Here is a 16,016-nt window from a genome sequence, read left to right as displayed (position 1 = left end):
ATATGGCAAAAGCCTCAGAGAAAGAGAAACATATCCAGTAACCGTGTCCTGAGTCAAAGTATTTGCATCAAAGCTTGAACATTGATACATTACTTGCTGTTTTCCAGCATTGTTATTATCATCTTATTCTCCGATTAGTATTTCTCATTTAAATCACTCAATTGTTGGACGACATTCTTGCAAATTCTCCCGTCCTGCCAGCACATCTTCTGTTCAACACCAAGAGACGCAGAGAGAGAGAGAACAGAGTAAACTAAATGGATTAGAGGGATAATAACAGAGAAAATGAGGCTCTCAGAGTGTCACACAAACTGTGTACTAATCTAAAATGATGTCTCGCTCCACCGCCGGCTGCTGCTGGGAGCTGTTATTTTGTGACCCAATATGGTGGTTATGTGGTCAAGCAGCTGTTGAGCTGCAGGTCAACATGCCGCTGCTGTGACCGGCAGCTCAACATCTCACAGTCTCAGCGACCGGCCATCAGTCAAGTTCACCGCTTACACACACGCTCACACACGCATGTGCGCAGATGAAATACGGGAGGAATTTAATGGCACGTTTAAAAACAACATGACCTTTTTAGATTGCCTCCAGAGCAATGAGAGTTCTTGTGTGTGCAGGTGGAAGGAAGCTATTTATGCCTCATATTAAACATGCAATCGTAAAGGCCAGTGCATAATGCTAAGTCATAAACGCTGGTCGTATCCAGGCCGCGAGACACTTTCCCCAAGCTCCCAATGCGTTTAATATTCATCCTTAGGTGAAGATTGAGACTGAAAATATTCCCGTGTTAAAACAGCACAGAAGGCGCCGGCGTAAACAATCCCGCAGTCGGTCTGAGCGCGATTTAAAGACGGCCTGCGTATGTTTATGTACGTTTAAAATCTTCCCCGGTCTTTTGTTTTAGAGCGATCATTCCATTTTACAACAAGGCTGCAAAATTGGAGCTCAAAACTTGTCGTTTGATATCACATTTAATATAAAAGTGTGCAACGTGTCTGTCAGTATAAACACTTCAGCTTCACAGATTTACCTGGAGGACAGACCGCTCAAAGAGAGGCGGATAATTGATCACATTTTGTGGACGTATTGTGACTGTTTCCTGTCTCGTATGCAAGGACAAAGCTGGAGAAGCGAGGAGAGAAAGACGAGTAGCTCAGCTCTGGAGTGTGCACAGTGAATGAAATGTATTGCTGTTGAAAAAATATCTCTCTATCTTTTTTTATCCATCCAATGTTCAAGTGCTCCCCAGGAGACAACACCATGGCCAGTGGACCCCAGAGGACTATGAGCACAGAAGGATTTGGCTCAAGTGGAATATAAAAGGAGGGAGACGGTGCATACTGGTCTCAAACCTGTTAAGCAGCACAATACGGGGGGGGGGTGTAAACACGCAGTAACGACTTACAAATCTCAAGTTATGCATTTCTGAAGCAATTTCTGTATTGAAAGCCTGTTTATTCCCTGTTTTCTGTGCATAACTGTACACACTGTTTGATTGGATGATTGACATACTGCACAATGCTTTGCATACAACAACTGTTACGTGCATTTGTTGCTTCTGTAATAATACTATTAGTGCAACGCATGTAAATAAGAATAAAACACTGTGAGTAAAATATTTATGTACTTGACAATCCAAGACGTTCCCAGGAAGTCGAACATAAACCAGTAAAATAGAGAGTTCATGACAAAGCACTTCAATGTGTGCAGGAGGCGCTTGTGTTCATATTTTGCAGCAGCCTAAAGTTGGATGCACATAGAACCACAATGAATCTATAAACACTGTCAAGCACGAACTTTGTTGTTGTACCTAGAACAGACCTGAATGTCTATTCTGAGCATTAATGATCAGTTTCAACCACAAAACATTACCGCCTCACTTCCCCAGCTGCACAAAACCCACATCTCATCATGACCCTCCTCTCAGCGCCGCACCGTGCACGACAATACCAAAGAGTCAAGTTAAGGTTATCTTGAGGCCAAGAAATAAATTGTAACCAACACTGTTTCCCTTATTTTTGCCGTCTTGCTTCATTTCTTATTCAATTCCAAGGATACTGCAGTTGCTGCTCCGGGAAACATGAAACACACCGCTTCCTGTTGCCAGAGAATTAAACTCGACGGAGGCCTTTTGAAGCTTTTATGAACCGCCTGACTAACAAATCATTATTCTGTTCCATTAGTTACCAATAAAGCCATCACAATGATTGGCTCATAAAGGTGGATTCATTCCAGTGTGCTTCAGTGTGACACTTACATCGAGCAGTGTGTGTAGATGCTGGTCCTGGAAAACACTGTGAAGGAAATCTAGATCCTTTTCACTGCAGTCTGTCAAAGCGTGGATCTCCTCTAAACTGTCCAACACCTGAGAGACAGCCCCTGCAACACACACACACACACACACACACACACACACACACACACACACACATTAGAGCAATGGTTCAGTCACCCACCTCAAGGCTCTCTGAATGCATTTACGGTGAGCAGGCACATGCACTGAAACGCTTTGTTTCCTAAAAGCAGTAAAGATAAGATGCTGAAAACAGAAAGACGACCTCACGAAGATTTAATAGTAGAGCACACAGAGCACCAGCGGATACCTACGTTCTGCTGCTAGTAGTCCTAGCAGGTAGGAAGCATTAATAGAAACAGACACACAAATAAACACAGATGTTAATATCAATGTTAGAAACAGTTGGAAGAAAATATTGTTGGGAAACAGAAATGTGTCTGCAAGTGTTGTTAATGTCAGTAACACAATGAGAAGGATAAATGCATTCAGAAGTATTAATACTTTGCTTATACAGAGTCTATAGGCTCGCTTAATGATGTGGGCTTTGTGGGTTAGTTCATTTGTACCGAACATTCACGGTACGCGAGTCTCGGTCCGGTGCACGCAGCTTCACGCAGAATACTCGGTGTGATAAATAAAGGAACCAAATTTCAAAAGGACAAATGTCTATCTGGAAACGCTAAGCCGTACGCTGTGTGTTCAGCGTTCATACGGAGTAATGCAGAAGTGTCACTAACTTTATATATACCCTCCAGTTGTGATATACAATCTACGCTATAGCAGCATCTACGCTAACCTCTTCGGGAGCCGCCCATTGTTGTTTTTATGCAAACAGTCGCCTCTCTGTGTCGCCCCGCACACAACCTAAACCACGACAGTAGCTGCCAGCAGCTCCTCACACCATGTAAAGCTGGCTGCACCCTGCATAGAGAGGCAGGGTTTAACGGCAAACCTGTAATCCCACCTCCGATTGGTCCGTGCTCGTGCTTATCGGACACAAATATTTTACTTGAAGCCTGACGAGATGGATTTTCATCCGATATGTGATCCTACGATAAATGCGAGAATCCAGCTACCCTTGCACGGTAACCAAATTCGCACCAAAATGTGGCTTTTGTGTGCCGATACTCTTCCAGTAATGAGATGAAATGTCACGGGAGAGAAGAACATGAGGCAGCATTTCCTGCTCAAACAGTCATCCGATCCCTGTGTGTGAGGTTTGCACTGTAAGTTGGATGTGGTGCATTTGAATACAGCTAGAATAAAGTCAGCTTGTAGAAGTAAGAACTCTCTCTCTCTGCAGGGCCGGACAGAGAAAAGCAGAACTTCAACCAGAGGATAAACAAGAGGAAGGAACTTTGAGGGAGGAAGTGTGTCAAAGATGAAAGGATAACAAATTGTATGTTCACTGTCAGTGATTGTCTCTGTGTACCTGAGGAGGTGGGGTCTTCGGAGAATTCATGGAGTTCCTCGGGGGGGTCTCCATAGAAGGAATTAAACTTGTGACTGGACACTGCAGCCAGAACAGCCCCCTGAAACACAACCACATGTGTAGCTGTGAGGATTTATCTCATCATCTGACACAGGGTGATGGGCTCATGAAAACAAGTTGCAACACGTGACAATGCCTGCATGTCAGTATGTTGATGCAAACCTTCAGCTTCCTCCTGGAGTTGAATTTCCTCAGCTGTTCCACCGTCTCTGGCAGGTGGATCTTGTAGGCATATCTGTCCCTCTCCTTGGATATGAGAGAAATGTGTAAGCTGCATCACAAGGCAATAAGCACTGCCACAAATATAGAAGTGACATTTATGGGTATTAACAAAGCACTGCGGTTGATGTGAACAGATCAAAATGATGATGTTGAGCAACAATATTTAAGAGGAGGATACATGAACCCTATTTCTTCTTTTTGGTCTGTAGCTTTCTGACCAATGAGTGCCATGGTTTATGGTATTGTGGTGTAAGTGTGTATGCTGAGTGTCAAAGTGGAGTTAAGGGGCAAGAAGTCAACAATAGATGCCGCTTCAGCTGGACATTGCAAACAGGAAGTGGATTTGTCTAAACTTTAGCTTTCTACTATTGGGTAACTGACTAAAATGTTGCATCGTAAGCAGGGACGCCCCTTTAAAATGTGAAGATTCGTGTCAGGCGGCTCCCAGACGAATTGCGAGTCTCTCAGTTGAATTGTCATCTGTAAGTACCCCTCCATCACTGTCCACGGAAGACGAGACAATAAAAGCTGCCGCTGACAACACATGACAAGCAGTAACACCACTGTGCCGGGGCTCACTGTCATTGTTTTCCTGTTCGAGGAGCTGTGGCACCCGAGCAATTGATCATTACGTGATGGCTTTAGGCGACGGGGTTTCACAACGCTGCTCCGTCTCAGAAAACTTTCACAAAAGTCAAAACTTTGAACGCACGTCTTAGAGACTACCCACGCACCAAAGCAGGAAGTACTTTTTCAGTTTCCCTGCTGACAAATAAACAACATGAACATGGCTATAAGGCGTCACTGCGTGCTCTGCGTTACCTTCAGCCAGGGGTGGTTCAGAGCCTCGTAGACGGTGATCCTCTCAGCAGGGTCCAGCATCAGCATGCGCCTCACCAGGTCCTTAGCGCTCTCTGAGATTTGGGCCCATTGCCGTGGATTCATCTACACACAACGGGTACAAACAGACATGTCAGGAGACCACCAAGCATCCATGTCCTAAACTTTAAGGATAGTTCCAGTCAGGGGATATTTCTGTAGTCTCGGCCATCTTTCCTCTCAGTAATAATGGAGAAGCTGATATCTAGGACCACAGCAATGGGGTGAAACTTCACTAAATGATCTCTTCCTCTTTATTTATCTATTTATTGTGTGAGCAAAAAACAAAAGAGAGTCCACTGTAACTCCATGTCGCCATCAGCTTTTTGACACATCTGTAGTTCTTTTCATCAAGCGGGAGATGTTCGGCGGTGGCAGGAATTCCCCGTGTGGACGATTGCTCGTAGTTACAGTTTAAATGCTTTGACAAACGTTACTTATAATCCTTCATTGTACAGGGAAACTGTACTTAGAGCTATAGCAAGAACGGTACTCAAAACCAGGAAGTTGATGTTCACAACGGGTGGTTTTGGGTAAAATAATTACAATGTTTACCTTGTTTTCTCTTCCAAACAAGTTGGACAAATGTGGGAATTTGTTTAAAACTTACCATGTTTCTTTGTTCCATCTGAAATTAGCAATGTTGGGGTGTTCCTAGATCTCAGCCATTTACTCTGAGAGTGTCATGTTATTTTACCCATTGAAGCGACGTACAACAATAACAGGATTGTCATATCTATGACCCTCTGCCCTCACCTTGTATTTGCCCCTGCAGATGGCTTCAAACAGGCGCTCCTTGGTGCCGTAGAAAGGCAGACAGCCTGAGAGGAGGATGAAGAGGATGACTCCACAGCCCCACACGTCCACAGGTTTACCGTACGGCTCTCTCTTCACCACCTCTGGGGCCATGAAGTGGGGAGTTCCTACCCGACCTGGGGTGACAGGGAGGCCAGGTCATCACAGTGTACAACTCTAAAAGTATGCAAAGTCCCAGACACAGTGATGCTCAATAAGACTTCTTTATACCGTATTAATTTCTGTTTTTATGGTCTCTGAAGTAGAAAAAGGAAATGTTTTTGTGCAATTCATGAAACTATGTAATTCCTACTGTGGTTGTATAGTTAGACAAAAGAGGAAGCAAACCTTACCGTTGTTTTGTCTCTCATTTCTAGCTAACAGCTTACGAACTAGATAGCTGTTCATGTCCAGGTTCAAAATTTGTCAAAATTGTGATTACCAAAAAGAAGAAATTCTCCGGGGTGTGTGAATTTTAAGTACCGCACGACGATGTCTGAACCGCAATTTAATTGGTCACTAAAATATCAAGCCGTTGCTTCGTCCCATCTGTGATCTAAGTGCTCCATATGTTCCTCTGTGTACTGATTCGAGTCATTAGGTAGCGTGCGAGTGCTGATTGTACAGTTTTATCCAGACTTTAATGACTATTCACACTCGTTGTGTACGGTTGTGTTTGCTGTACCTCCGGCCACCAGTCCCGACTCCCCGAGCTGGATGGCGACTCCGAACCCCCCCAACTTCACCGGAGCGGAGTTCTCTTTGGACGCCAGCAGCACACAGTGGGGCTGAGAACGAGAGGAGAGAAAAGAGACACTTGTGATTTGATGCTCGCCTTTAGCTAATTAAAGAGAGACACCCCTCCTATAAATAAAGGAAATCACATGTGCGAGACACACCCGAACCCCCAAAACCATCACCCACCACGACCACACACCCGAGTAACCCACACTGTAGGAGGATCACAGCAGAGGAAGAGAGATATACATTTTATCTTCTGCTTCAGTATCTTAAGCAGAATGTCAAGTTTGTTTTAGTTACAATGTAGTAAATTCATCAATTTTATTCTGACAAAGACCTTTCTCAAAAGAAGAAAGAAATGCAAATACAGTGACTGCTAGCGGAGAAATTAATCAACTTGCAAATTCATTTTTAGTTCAACACTCTTGTGAGGGGAGGAATATGTTAGAATACTGCAATGTCACATTATTCCATTACCTCTCCGGAAAAACTCAAGCGTGACTTTTTTCCAATTTGCCTAAAGTTAAAGCAGCTTCTTGCATCCTTATTTCCTTATAGCTCATTATAAGTAAAACATTTGTGGTTGCTAAAACCTTCCAACACATAAAACATGTGCACATATATGGCATGCCTATCTGATATGTGTACGTATGGCACACACAAAAATGTCTGTTAATAATGCCTCTGCTCAGAAGCTGACGGCAGCTAATGTCTCCTGGGTGGCAATTTAAACCTGGCCCTGCTTTGCTCTGAAAGCACCGCTTTAATTATTGTTGAGGGCATACGATGGGTATTTCGGGAGCCGTTTTCCTTTCGCAGTCGGCCACACTCGGCGGATACCTCCATATTATACTCGGAGGCCGAAGTGGAAAGCATATTGTGTACATACAATTGGAGCATGCTCTGTGATCCCACTGCTTGCTCTCGTGTGTGTAATCAGAAGGTCCGCCCTAAGCCCTGCCCTGCTCTCTATCTCGGCCCGAGTTCTGCAATGTGGTAGTGAGGAAAGAGGGGGTTGACCACAGCTTGAAGGTTTTCTCTGTACAACATCACCACATTCTGCACTTCAGCATTTCTCTGTATACTTTCCACGACACCGCCGGCGAGGACACGCTTCACACGGAGAGGAAACTAACTCTACACGGCGGTTGTTGTTATCTGAACTTATAATATTTGCAGACTGGAATATAGACAACAGCGGGGAGTTGAATACACAAAGACAGAAGGAAGGGACCTTGAACTTTATGAGGAGGGCATATTGTACAGCTTAAGCTCGAGGGAATAAGCTGGAGTGAGCGAGAGGAAAAGAAAAGGACGACCAAAAGCACAAGTGATTCTACTCCACAGCAGAGTTTGTGTGCAAACATTTCTTTAATGGACTTCAATGACTAGGTGAGTACTTCAACAAGTTCCAGTTTGAAGTATTTACAACATTTAAAGCTGCTAAATGAAGGGCTGCGTGCGTCGAGCAAAGCAAGCTCTTTACTTTTTACTACTAATTCAGTCACTGATCTTTTCATATGAACTGACTGGACGTGCACCGCTGGTTGTTCAACTGGTTTGGTGCATTATGATTAAAACAATACTGGCACTCACGAGTTCTGCACTTCTATTCATAGATGAAATCACGTAGAAAGCAAAGACCCGTCAACCTGCACAGAGTTATTAATGCTGTGGATTCTTTCTGGTGGTCAGCTGGTGGTATATGTGATTATTGAGGGCAGGCTTAAGGCTAATCCATACAGCTGGACCACACAAGCCTGCACTAATGAATCCAATAGTTTATCATGTGAAGCAAAGAAACTTAATCCAAAACTATTCCACACTTCTTTTCTTCCAATTTTGCAGGACTGAGGATCACAAAGACCACCATGACAGGAAACATCTCCACCACGTCTCCCACAACCGGCGAGATGAACTTCACCGCGACCCAAGAACCCTGCGTGGATCACGGCGCGCTGCAGAGCCCGTTGGCGGTGCTCTACACTATCATCTTCATCCTGGGTCTCGTTGGGAACCTGGTGGCTCTGTTGGTTTTCTTCTGCGTTGACTCCAAGAAGAACTCGGTGCGGGTGTTTCTCATAAACATTGCCTTTGCCGACCTGCTGCTGGTGGTGTGTCTGCCGTTCAGGATACTCTACCACAGCCGAGGCAACGTCTGGACCCTGGGTCCCATCTTGTGCAAAGTGGTGGGCAACCTCTTCTACATGAACATGTACATCAGTGTCACGCTGCTGGGGCTGATCAGCGTGGACCGCTACCTGAAGATCCAGCGAGGTGCGAGGGTGCAGCACAGACTGCGGACCACGAGGTGGAGCACTGCCATCTGTGCGGTCGTCTGGACCGTGGCCTTTGCTTTCACTTTGGCGCTCCTGATGCCACAAAATGCCCCACAGTCGGACAGGTTGGTGACACCTGTAGAGCTGCCCCTGCTTAGACTAATTTGGTCCTTGGCGACTGAGATTTCTTTAGTAAATTCGTCATTTTTTTTTAATGCTTTTTCATGCTGATTGACTTATTTCCAAGAAATTTAAAGTGGTGCTTTTGCGTGATCCTGTGAAAAAAACTCTCTTCTTAGACAGCTCTTCTTATAATCAAACTCTGTTATCTATTTATTGAGTCCTACTGTTTTTGTCCCCCAGACATGTTGCTGTTTCCAGGTGTTTCCACTATAAGAAGCTCCATAACGCAGAGTGGAAAGCCTACATCAACATATTTGTGCTGGTTGTCTTCTGGCTCGCCTTCATCTCTCTGGTGGTGTCTCACGGGAAGATCGCGCTCAAGCTTCTGCGAACATCGCAGGAGAAACCGGACCTGCCTAACGCCTCCCGCTACACCCGAACTGCCAGGAAGTCCTTCTTCATCCTCTTCCTCTTCACCGTCTGTTTCGTGCCCTATCACATGGTCAGGGTGTTCTACATAAAAACCCAGATCACAGGCATGTCGTGTTTCTGGCAGGGTGTTGCTGACAAAGCCAACGAGTTGGCTCTGCTGTTCTCTGCCCTCAACAGCTGCCTGGATCCTGTTATGTACTTCCTGTTGTCCTCTTCGGTGAGGAAGGAGGTGCTGCGCTTGGTGAGCAACGTGTTTTGCATGCGAGACGTCGGTGGAGTCAGCGGGAGCAGCTCCAGTGTGGAGCCGGACAGTAAGAACGGGAGGACTAACAGAGGACAGGCAAGCGTCAGCTTCAGCACCCATTTGAAGGAGAAGACAACGACCGAATCCAGCCAAGCTGGAATGTAAAGGCACTCTGAGACAGCGAGTCTCCACCTTCTCCAAAGTAAGCATGACAGCAACCACGCTGCTGAGGAGCAGGGCAGACTGACTGTCGCTCTCCTCAACACGTACTTCTATTTGCTGCTGTCGCCTGAGTTGATGAAGGCAGGAACTCATCTTACAGGAGTATCATGAATTATACATTTCTTCATCTACAGTGAACAAACATACCTGATGAAGAGTAAAAAAAAGGTGGAGCAACAGCAGCTTCATCAGTTTGATTCTCCTGTCTGAGCGAATAAAAAGTTAGCTCCTTAAACTTGCATTCTAATTGTGTCATTTTGCTGAAGCTTGCTGTGAGAATGGTGTCATACTGTTAACATGTCCTCTCTATTTTAAGCAACAACCTGCCATCACCTCCGGACAAATCAATCCCACAACTATAACACTGTTACACTGCCGTTTCACCGTTAAATCTTTGCACGATTGTTTAGTTAGTTCATGTAATAGTATTCTGTTTAATTGTATATATTGTGCTTTTTATATTTAACATGTTGTAGTCTGTTATTTGTATTGCTTTGTTTTACGTGTACCTATGAATGATAAATAAAGATCTCCCCTTGCAGGATTAATAAAGTACTCATCTCTCTGGTATAATGTTTACCGTGTTCACCATCTTAGTTCAGCTTGTTAGCAATCTTACATTAGCTAATTAGCATTCAACTCAAAGTACAGCTGAGGCTGATGGGAAAGTCTTCAGTTCTGCAGGTATTTAGTAATGAGCAAAGGTATTTGACAAATTGAAATTTGGACCTGAAGGTGGCAGTAGAGTCATTAAGTCATTAGTAAACAGCATGCGTGCAAATCCATCAGGTAGGCGTTGAGATAACAGTGATAACTTTGACCTGTTTGTGGCGCCACAGAAAGAGTCAGGAGACCACCAGAGCTTCTCTCGGTACCACGCTTATCTGCACCACATGTAACGGCAATCCATTGAATAGTTGTGTTATTTAATGATGGTCACTCTGGACAAAAAGGTGGTGGATGGACCACCATTTCCATCCAGCTGGTAGCATGCTAAAAATGTTACAAACAATTTATCAGAGCTTCAAATTACTTATTTTGTCCAGAATCAAATATTTTAAATTTACAATGAAGTAAAACAGAGAAGAGCTGCTAACATCTGGAACCAATGTTTATAATGTTTTATCTTGATAAATGACCAAATCTATTATCAAATTTGTTGTTGATTCATTTTCTGGCGATTGATCATTTCAGTTCAAGAAGAAACCCTGAACCTGATCGGGGACTTTGTTGTGTTCTTCAGCAAAGGTTCATCCTCATATCTGCCACCGTATTAATGTAGAGTAACCAGTGACAGCTCCACTACCACAAGTACAACATTGGGATCACCAAAGAAAGGATTTGTGATCTTGTTTCAATTTATTTATTTAAATCTGAAATCAAGTACTTGCTGGAGTACAAACAATGCAGCAATACGTGACCCTAAGAAGACGCAGACGACATCAAAGCCGGAACTTTCACGACAAATGACGACGATCACAGAGAAGCTTTTACCGAGATGAAAGTGTCCGGCTTCACCGAGGGACAACCGCTCTTTGTAAAGAGTCAGATCTTTTTTTGTGATATGTAAAAAACATGTCCTACTGAGGACTGGGTCTAGACTTTGTACTGTATCTACTTGTTTTCAAAGCTAATGCCACTGTGGTTAGGCATGTTGTTTATCAACTGAGAATTTAAATAGGTCAACGGGTCAATCAATATAGATTCCACAGTGTGACAAGAGGAGAGAGAACACTTCCAACTCTCTCTTCTTCTCAGCTAGAACTAGAGCAGCAGTGCCACCACAAGGCAGAATGAAACAACCGGCCGTGTTCACATCACTGCTGTGTAGTGAGGACTGGGGGGGGGGGAGTAGACTCTAAATTCTACATGAGGAAATAAACAATATTAAAACTTATACTGTCAGCATGCACCACCTTTCATGTAGGACTTATTAAAATACACAAGCACAGAGCGCCACAACTTCTCAGCCTCGTTTTCTATTCTCAAGTAACACACTACGTAACTTTCCTCATCACGTATGGTAAATGAGGAAGTAGAAAACAAATATAGCCTCTGTAACACTGACCCAGACACATACTTTATATATACACACACACACACACACACACACACACACACACACGAGAGACCGGCTCTGAAATGTCTATCATGAACCTCTAGTTCGTTAAGAAGCAGGAAGTTACAGAGAGGTTTTGCATCTTTGAATTCTTCATTTGCTGCTGTTGATGTCTTTGAATGATTCCGTCTGTGGTATGTATCACGCCAACATGATCTGGATGTTAATTTGGATACGTATCCTCATTTGCTGACTGTTTATCACCTGTGGTAATCTTAACAGATAAAAAGAGTTTAATGAACGTCAGGCGTTCAAACACTGTGAAAATATTGTGTAACATTACATCAATTTGGCCGTCACTTTTTTCCCGAAAGTGTTTTGCACTTTTTCTTTCTGGTAAACACATATGGGGTGTTTTGCTCGAAGATGAGAGCAAAACATTGACTAATAATTAGTGTCAATCTGCTTTACCATCTGTGCGTTTCTATATTTAGAATAACATCACAAAAATGAAGAAGAAAATACATGAACATTTGAAGGAAAACAAAAAATATCTAAATTCTAAAATGCTGCAATATGTTGAATGTTTTATTTTTTTTCTGCTCATTCAAATATAGGCAATGACTTCAGGGGTAGTTTAAAAATGAATGTACATGTTAAAATGAACACCCGCTCTGTGTATCTATCATGATCATATCGCACCGAGACAAATAAAAGCGCTGAGCTGTTTTATCTTGCTGAAGGAGTGTTTTCTTTAAGTGTCTGTATTGCTTACAGCAGCTTTGTTTCTCTGTCCTCTCTCTCTTATCCATCATCTTCCTACAGATCAAATGGAGAACACATCGGATAACGCCTCCCTCTCCTGCTCCGTCCTCTGCCCCACCGCCGCCACGCTCTTCTTCCTCCCCTCCGCCTACACACTCCTCTTACTCACCGCTCTGCCGGGCAACGCGCTGTCTTTGTGGGTGTTCCTGCGGTGCATCGCCACCCTCTCCCCCGTCCACATTTATCTGTCCCACCTGAGTATTTCCAACCTGATGCTGGCCCTCACCACGCCCTTCCTGGCGGCCTACTTTGCGAGGGGCTCGGTCTGGACACAAAGCGGCTTCCTGTGTCAGCTGGTTCTGCACGGCATCACCCCGGTGTTTTACATCAACATCAACATAAGCATGATGATCCTCACCTGGGTGGCCCTCAGCCGCTTTGCGGCCCTCATCCAGCACACCCACGCCTCCAGGCCGAGCGGCTGCACAACGCTGCTGCCGCTCGGCTTCTTCGCCTGTCTCACGCAGGCCTCCTTCGCCAGCAGGGTGTGTGCCGCCATCTGGGTGGTGACGGTCGGGAGCACAGTGCCGGTGACGGTTTACTACTCTGTGAACGAAGCCGCGAGCGGCGATGCGGCTGTGAAGGATGGATGTGCGGAGGTGTGCTACAACCCCGCGGTGGAGATAGGGGGCAGGCGGTCTGCAATGCTCGCTGTGCCCGTTATAACCCTGTTCTTTGTGTTTTACCTGCTGGTGCTGCTGTCCTACATGACCGTGTTGAGGCATATCCGACACTCACTTCACAGCACAAGGGTCAAAATCTCCCAGAGGCTGCTGGGTAGGGTGCTCCGCAACATCGTGGTCATCCAGGTGGTTATAAGTTATATCATACGAATTTAAAGTATGTTTATTGCATTAATGACCATAAATAATTCCTATTGCTTGAGTCAAACATGAATCTATATCATAAAACCACTGTCATCCATATTTTACCTGAATCCTTTTTAACCTACTCCTCTCAGGTTGTTCTTTCAGCTTGTCTGCTGCCGTACCATATCTTCAAACCCATCTTTATTTCTTTGGTAAATGACCGTCAGCTGATGTATTCACCAGGCAACCACTGTCATCCACTCTCCATCTTCGTCGAGGTGACCGAATATCACCGTGATGCAAATAAAGGCTATTCTTTACTACCGTACCGAGTTATGACGAGTTTCTCTCTCCTCTTCCTCTAGCTGAAGAACTGCCTGCTGCTTCTGGCTGCATTGAGAAGTGCAACTGACCCTTTGATGTACTACCTGTTAGACAGGACCTTCCGTCATCAAACCCTCAGACTTTTAAGGTGCCACCAAAACAGCCCCGGAGGCAGACCGACGGTCCGACGGTGATGGGAAGTGACAATCAGAGGACCGGACACCTGGAGGATGGAACTGATTTAACTCAAGGAACTGTTATGTAGCCGGAAAATGTTTCTTTTAAATGAACACGGACTTTTAAAACGTATAAAGTGATGGCGTCCGGGTAGTCTAGAGGTTAATATATAAATATATAAAGTGCAATGTCTTATCTAGCCATGTCACTCCTTTCAAAAAAAAGAAAAAAAATTAAAAAAGTGTTATGATCTGTGAGAAAGAAAGTCTCATTTTGAAATGTACAAGGAAATGTTTGTGGAGCACCAATCATGTACAACAACAGGCTATAAATATTTGATATCCATGTGTGCTCAGCCTTGTTCGGTAATTGTGTGTAAATTATTGAGGCGGGATTACAGAATGTGCGCTGGTGTTTGAGACTTGTGTTGGGAGAGTTTTCAAGAAGACAATGTTCTGTGAAGTGTGGCCCCTGCAGATGCGTGTCGTCCGAGGGGCCTGGGCTTTGCAGACAGAAGCAGACCCCCCCCCCCCCCCCCACACACACACACACACACAGGCCAGAGGAAAAACACACAGCAGGCATAAAAGAAACGGAGCCAGGAGAATTCACAGGGAGATGGGGAGAATGTATAATAACGAGCGATGTGCTGAGCCACAGTCTGAGCCTTTGCTGCTTGTAATATACTGTAGCTGGAGGGATACCATCCGAGAAAAAGTCTCATCTTCCTGTCAGGAGGAGGTGGACACAAACTCAGGCTTAAAAAATAATAAAATAAAAAGAGTACCGACATCTCTTTTCGCATATTGACGCATTTACATCAACGTAGCAAACGACACAATGTGATAAATTGGTCATTGTGCCTTTAATAATATTAATCAGAAATGTTAATTGTTGTATAATAGATAACCCTATTGAAAATTAGATTGATCTGGAAATGATAAATATTATGTGTGCATAATCTGTAACCTGTACATTTTAATAGTTAGTATACATAAGTTGCACCAGTATCTGCAGAGCTTTCAGTTCCATTGACTTCTTTTTTTAATTTTAGATTTGAGTCACTCCGACTGTAAAACTGTAGAAGATGTGGGTGCAAAACAAGGATTCAGAAAAGTGAGGGAGACCTTTTCTGTCCGTACCCAGTGGCAACAACACCATTGTTTTAAAAAAACTTTGATAAAACGTTTAATTGTTTACATGAAACAGTTTACTGGCCTTCACATGCTTCACATTTGTTATGCACTCATAAAAATAAAATAAAAGTTGCGTTGCTTCGGTCTATAGGCAGGAAGGCCGGGTCTAGTTTAAGTCCCACTCACTTACCCATCCCCCGACAAAGTTCTAGAAGCTTAACTTAAAGCATTTCATCTCTCATTTGCTGAAACTAATTCCTTACTGAATGATTTTGACTATTATCTAAATAATTGCCCCAATTGTTTGGCTTCAATACAGATACCAGCGGCCCGTATCAAAGACACTGTGTATCTGGTGCATGTATGTACACATGTGTGTGTGTGTGTGTGTGTGTGTGTGTCTGTGTGCATTCTTGCATTGATTTGTTGTTGTTGTGAGAAAAGCAGGAGTTTCCCCAGAGATGGCATTAGTTCCAGTGGCTGTCCATTGTTGTCAAAGAGGCAGGCACACGATGGCTGATTATTGTTTTTGTGTGTTCAGGCAAAACGCTCTCAGACATGAGAGATCATCGCTACCGGCATTCTCGGGAGGTGGAAGGCTGTTAACGGCACTTTTAAAAGTCACCAGTCTATCAATGAGAAGTTCTTCAGACAGTGAGCAGGATCCCGTCTTTATGTTGTCATGTGGACTTTCATTTCCTGACACGCACCTCATGTGAGAGTGCAGAAGGGTTTCCCGTTTTGAAACTCGTACGTAAAAGAGAAAATAAGCTCAGTTTAACACTCTTATCTCAGGATGCCATGTACATAACGAGATCCCGCTTCTCTGTTCTCACTTTTCATTTGCGTCAAGCTGTTGCACCAAGTAGAAGTTTAAACATACCTTAGCGTGAACGTAGTGTGGGCGGTTAAAAACAAACAGCAGTTAGGCTGCATTCACACCTGGCGGCAACCTCTT

General features: G+C 44.1%; 3 protein-coding genes across 18 annotated transcripts in view; 2 read left to right on the top strand and 1 right to left on the bottom strand.

The window, feature by feature from the left end:
* The window catches only part of caska (calcium/calmodulin-dependent serine protein kinase a), a 94,852-nt gene that overhangs the window by 25,679 nt on the left and 53,157 nt on the right, over nt 1-16,016 (bottom strand). For 10 of the 15 annotated variants that reach the window (XM_031873355.1, XM_031873340.1, XM_031873341.1 and 7 more), the window contains exons 6-12: nt 6,373-6,475; nt 5,649-5,824; nt 4,836-4,958; nt 3,954-4,037; nt 3,732-3,831; nt 2,611-2,628; nt 2,261-2,382 (exon numbers count right to left, since the gene is read on the bottom strand). In XM_031873355.1, coding sequence (XP_031729215.1) covers nt 2,261-2,382; nt 2,611-2,628; nt 3,732-3,831; nt 3,954-4,037; nt 4,836-4,958; nt 5,649-5,824; nt 6,373-6,475 — 726 coding nt within the window. The remainder of the gene's footprint in view (nt 1-2,260; nt 2,383-2,610; nt 2,629-3,731; nt 3,832-3,953; nt 4,038-4,835; nt 4,959-5,648; nt 5,825-6,372; nt 6,476-16,016) is intronic. The other 5 variants (XM_031873343.1, XM_031873346.1, XM_031873356.1 and 2 more) reach the window with 1 other exon arrangement.
* gpr34b (G protein-coupled receptor 34b) lies at nt 7,476-9,822 on the top strand. Of its 2 annotated transcripts, XM_031873357.1 has the most exons (3): nt 7,476-7,820; nt 8,277-8,832; nt 9,071-9,822. In XM_031873357.1, exons 2-3 carry the CDS (start codon nt 8,300-8,302, stop codon nt 9,669-9,671), a joined length of 1,134 nt encoding a protein of 377 aa, XP_031729217.1. In that variant the 5' UTR covers nt 7,476-7,820; nt 8,277-8,299; the 3' UTR covers nt 9,672-9,822. The 2 variants fall into 2 exon arrangements, with proteins under 2 accessions (XP_031729217.1, XP_031729218.1); XM_031873358.1 differs by lacking the exon at nt 7,476-7,820 and having other exon boundaries at nt 8,118-8,832.
* LOC116397688 (probable G-protein coupled receptor 82) lies at nt 11,824-14,261 on the top strand. The gene is made up of 4 exons (XM_031873359.1): nt 11,824-11,981; nt 12,613-13,421; nt 13,574-13,699; nt 13,787-14,261. Exons 1-4 carry the CDS (start codon nt 11,957-11,959, stop codon nt 13,937-13,939), a joined length of 1,113 nt encoding a protein of 370 aa, XP_031729219.1. The 5' UTR covers nt 11,824-11,956; the 3' UTR covers nt 13,940-14,261.

The sequence above is a fragment of the Anarrhichthys ocellatus genome, unplaced genomic scaffold (assembly GCF_004355925.1).
Source record: "Anarrhichthys ocellatus isolate YVR2014 unplaced genomic scaffold, GSC_Weel_1.0 scaffold71, whole genome shotgun sequence".
Taxonomy (NCBI): domain Eukaryota; kingdom Metazoa; phylum Chordata; class Actinopteri; order Perciformes; family Anarhichadidae; genus Anarrhichthys; species Anarrhichthys ocellatus.
The sequence above is the reverse complement of the archived record's forward strand: the minus strand, read 5'-3'. Positions and strand labels throughout refer to the sequence as shown.

Bases quoted from the DNA above. Each gene is read 5' to 3' on its own strand.
- LOC116397688 (XM_031873359.1), top strand. From the start codon at position 11,957: ATGTCTTTGAATGATTCCGTCTGTG. The intron at 13,422-13,573 runs GTGGTTATAAGT...TACTCCTCTCAG, and splicing joins GCAACATCGTGGTCATCCAG to GTTGTTCTTTCAGCTTGTCT. The intron at 13,700-13,786 runs GTGACCGAATAT...CTCTTCCTCTAG, and splicing joins CACTCTCCATCTTCGTCGAG to CTGAAGAACTGCCTGCTGCT.
- gpr34b (XM_031873357.1), top strand. From the start codon at position 8,300: ATGACAGGAAACATCTCCACCACGTCTCCCACAACCGGCGAGATGAAC. The intron at 8,833-9,070 runs GTTGGTGACACC...TTTGTCCCCCAG, and splicing joins AATGCCCCACAGTCGGACAG to ACATGTTGCTGTTTCCAGGT.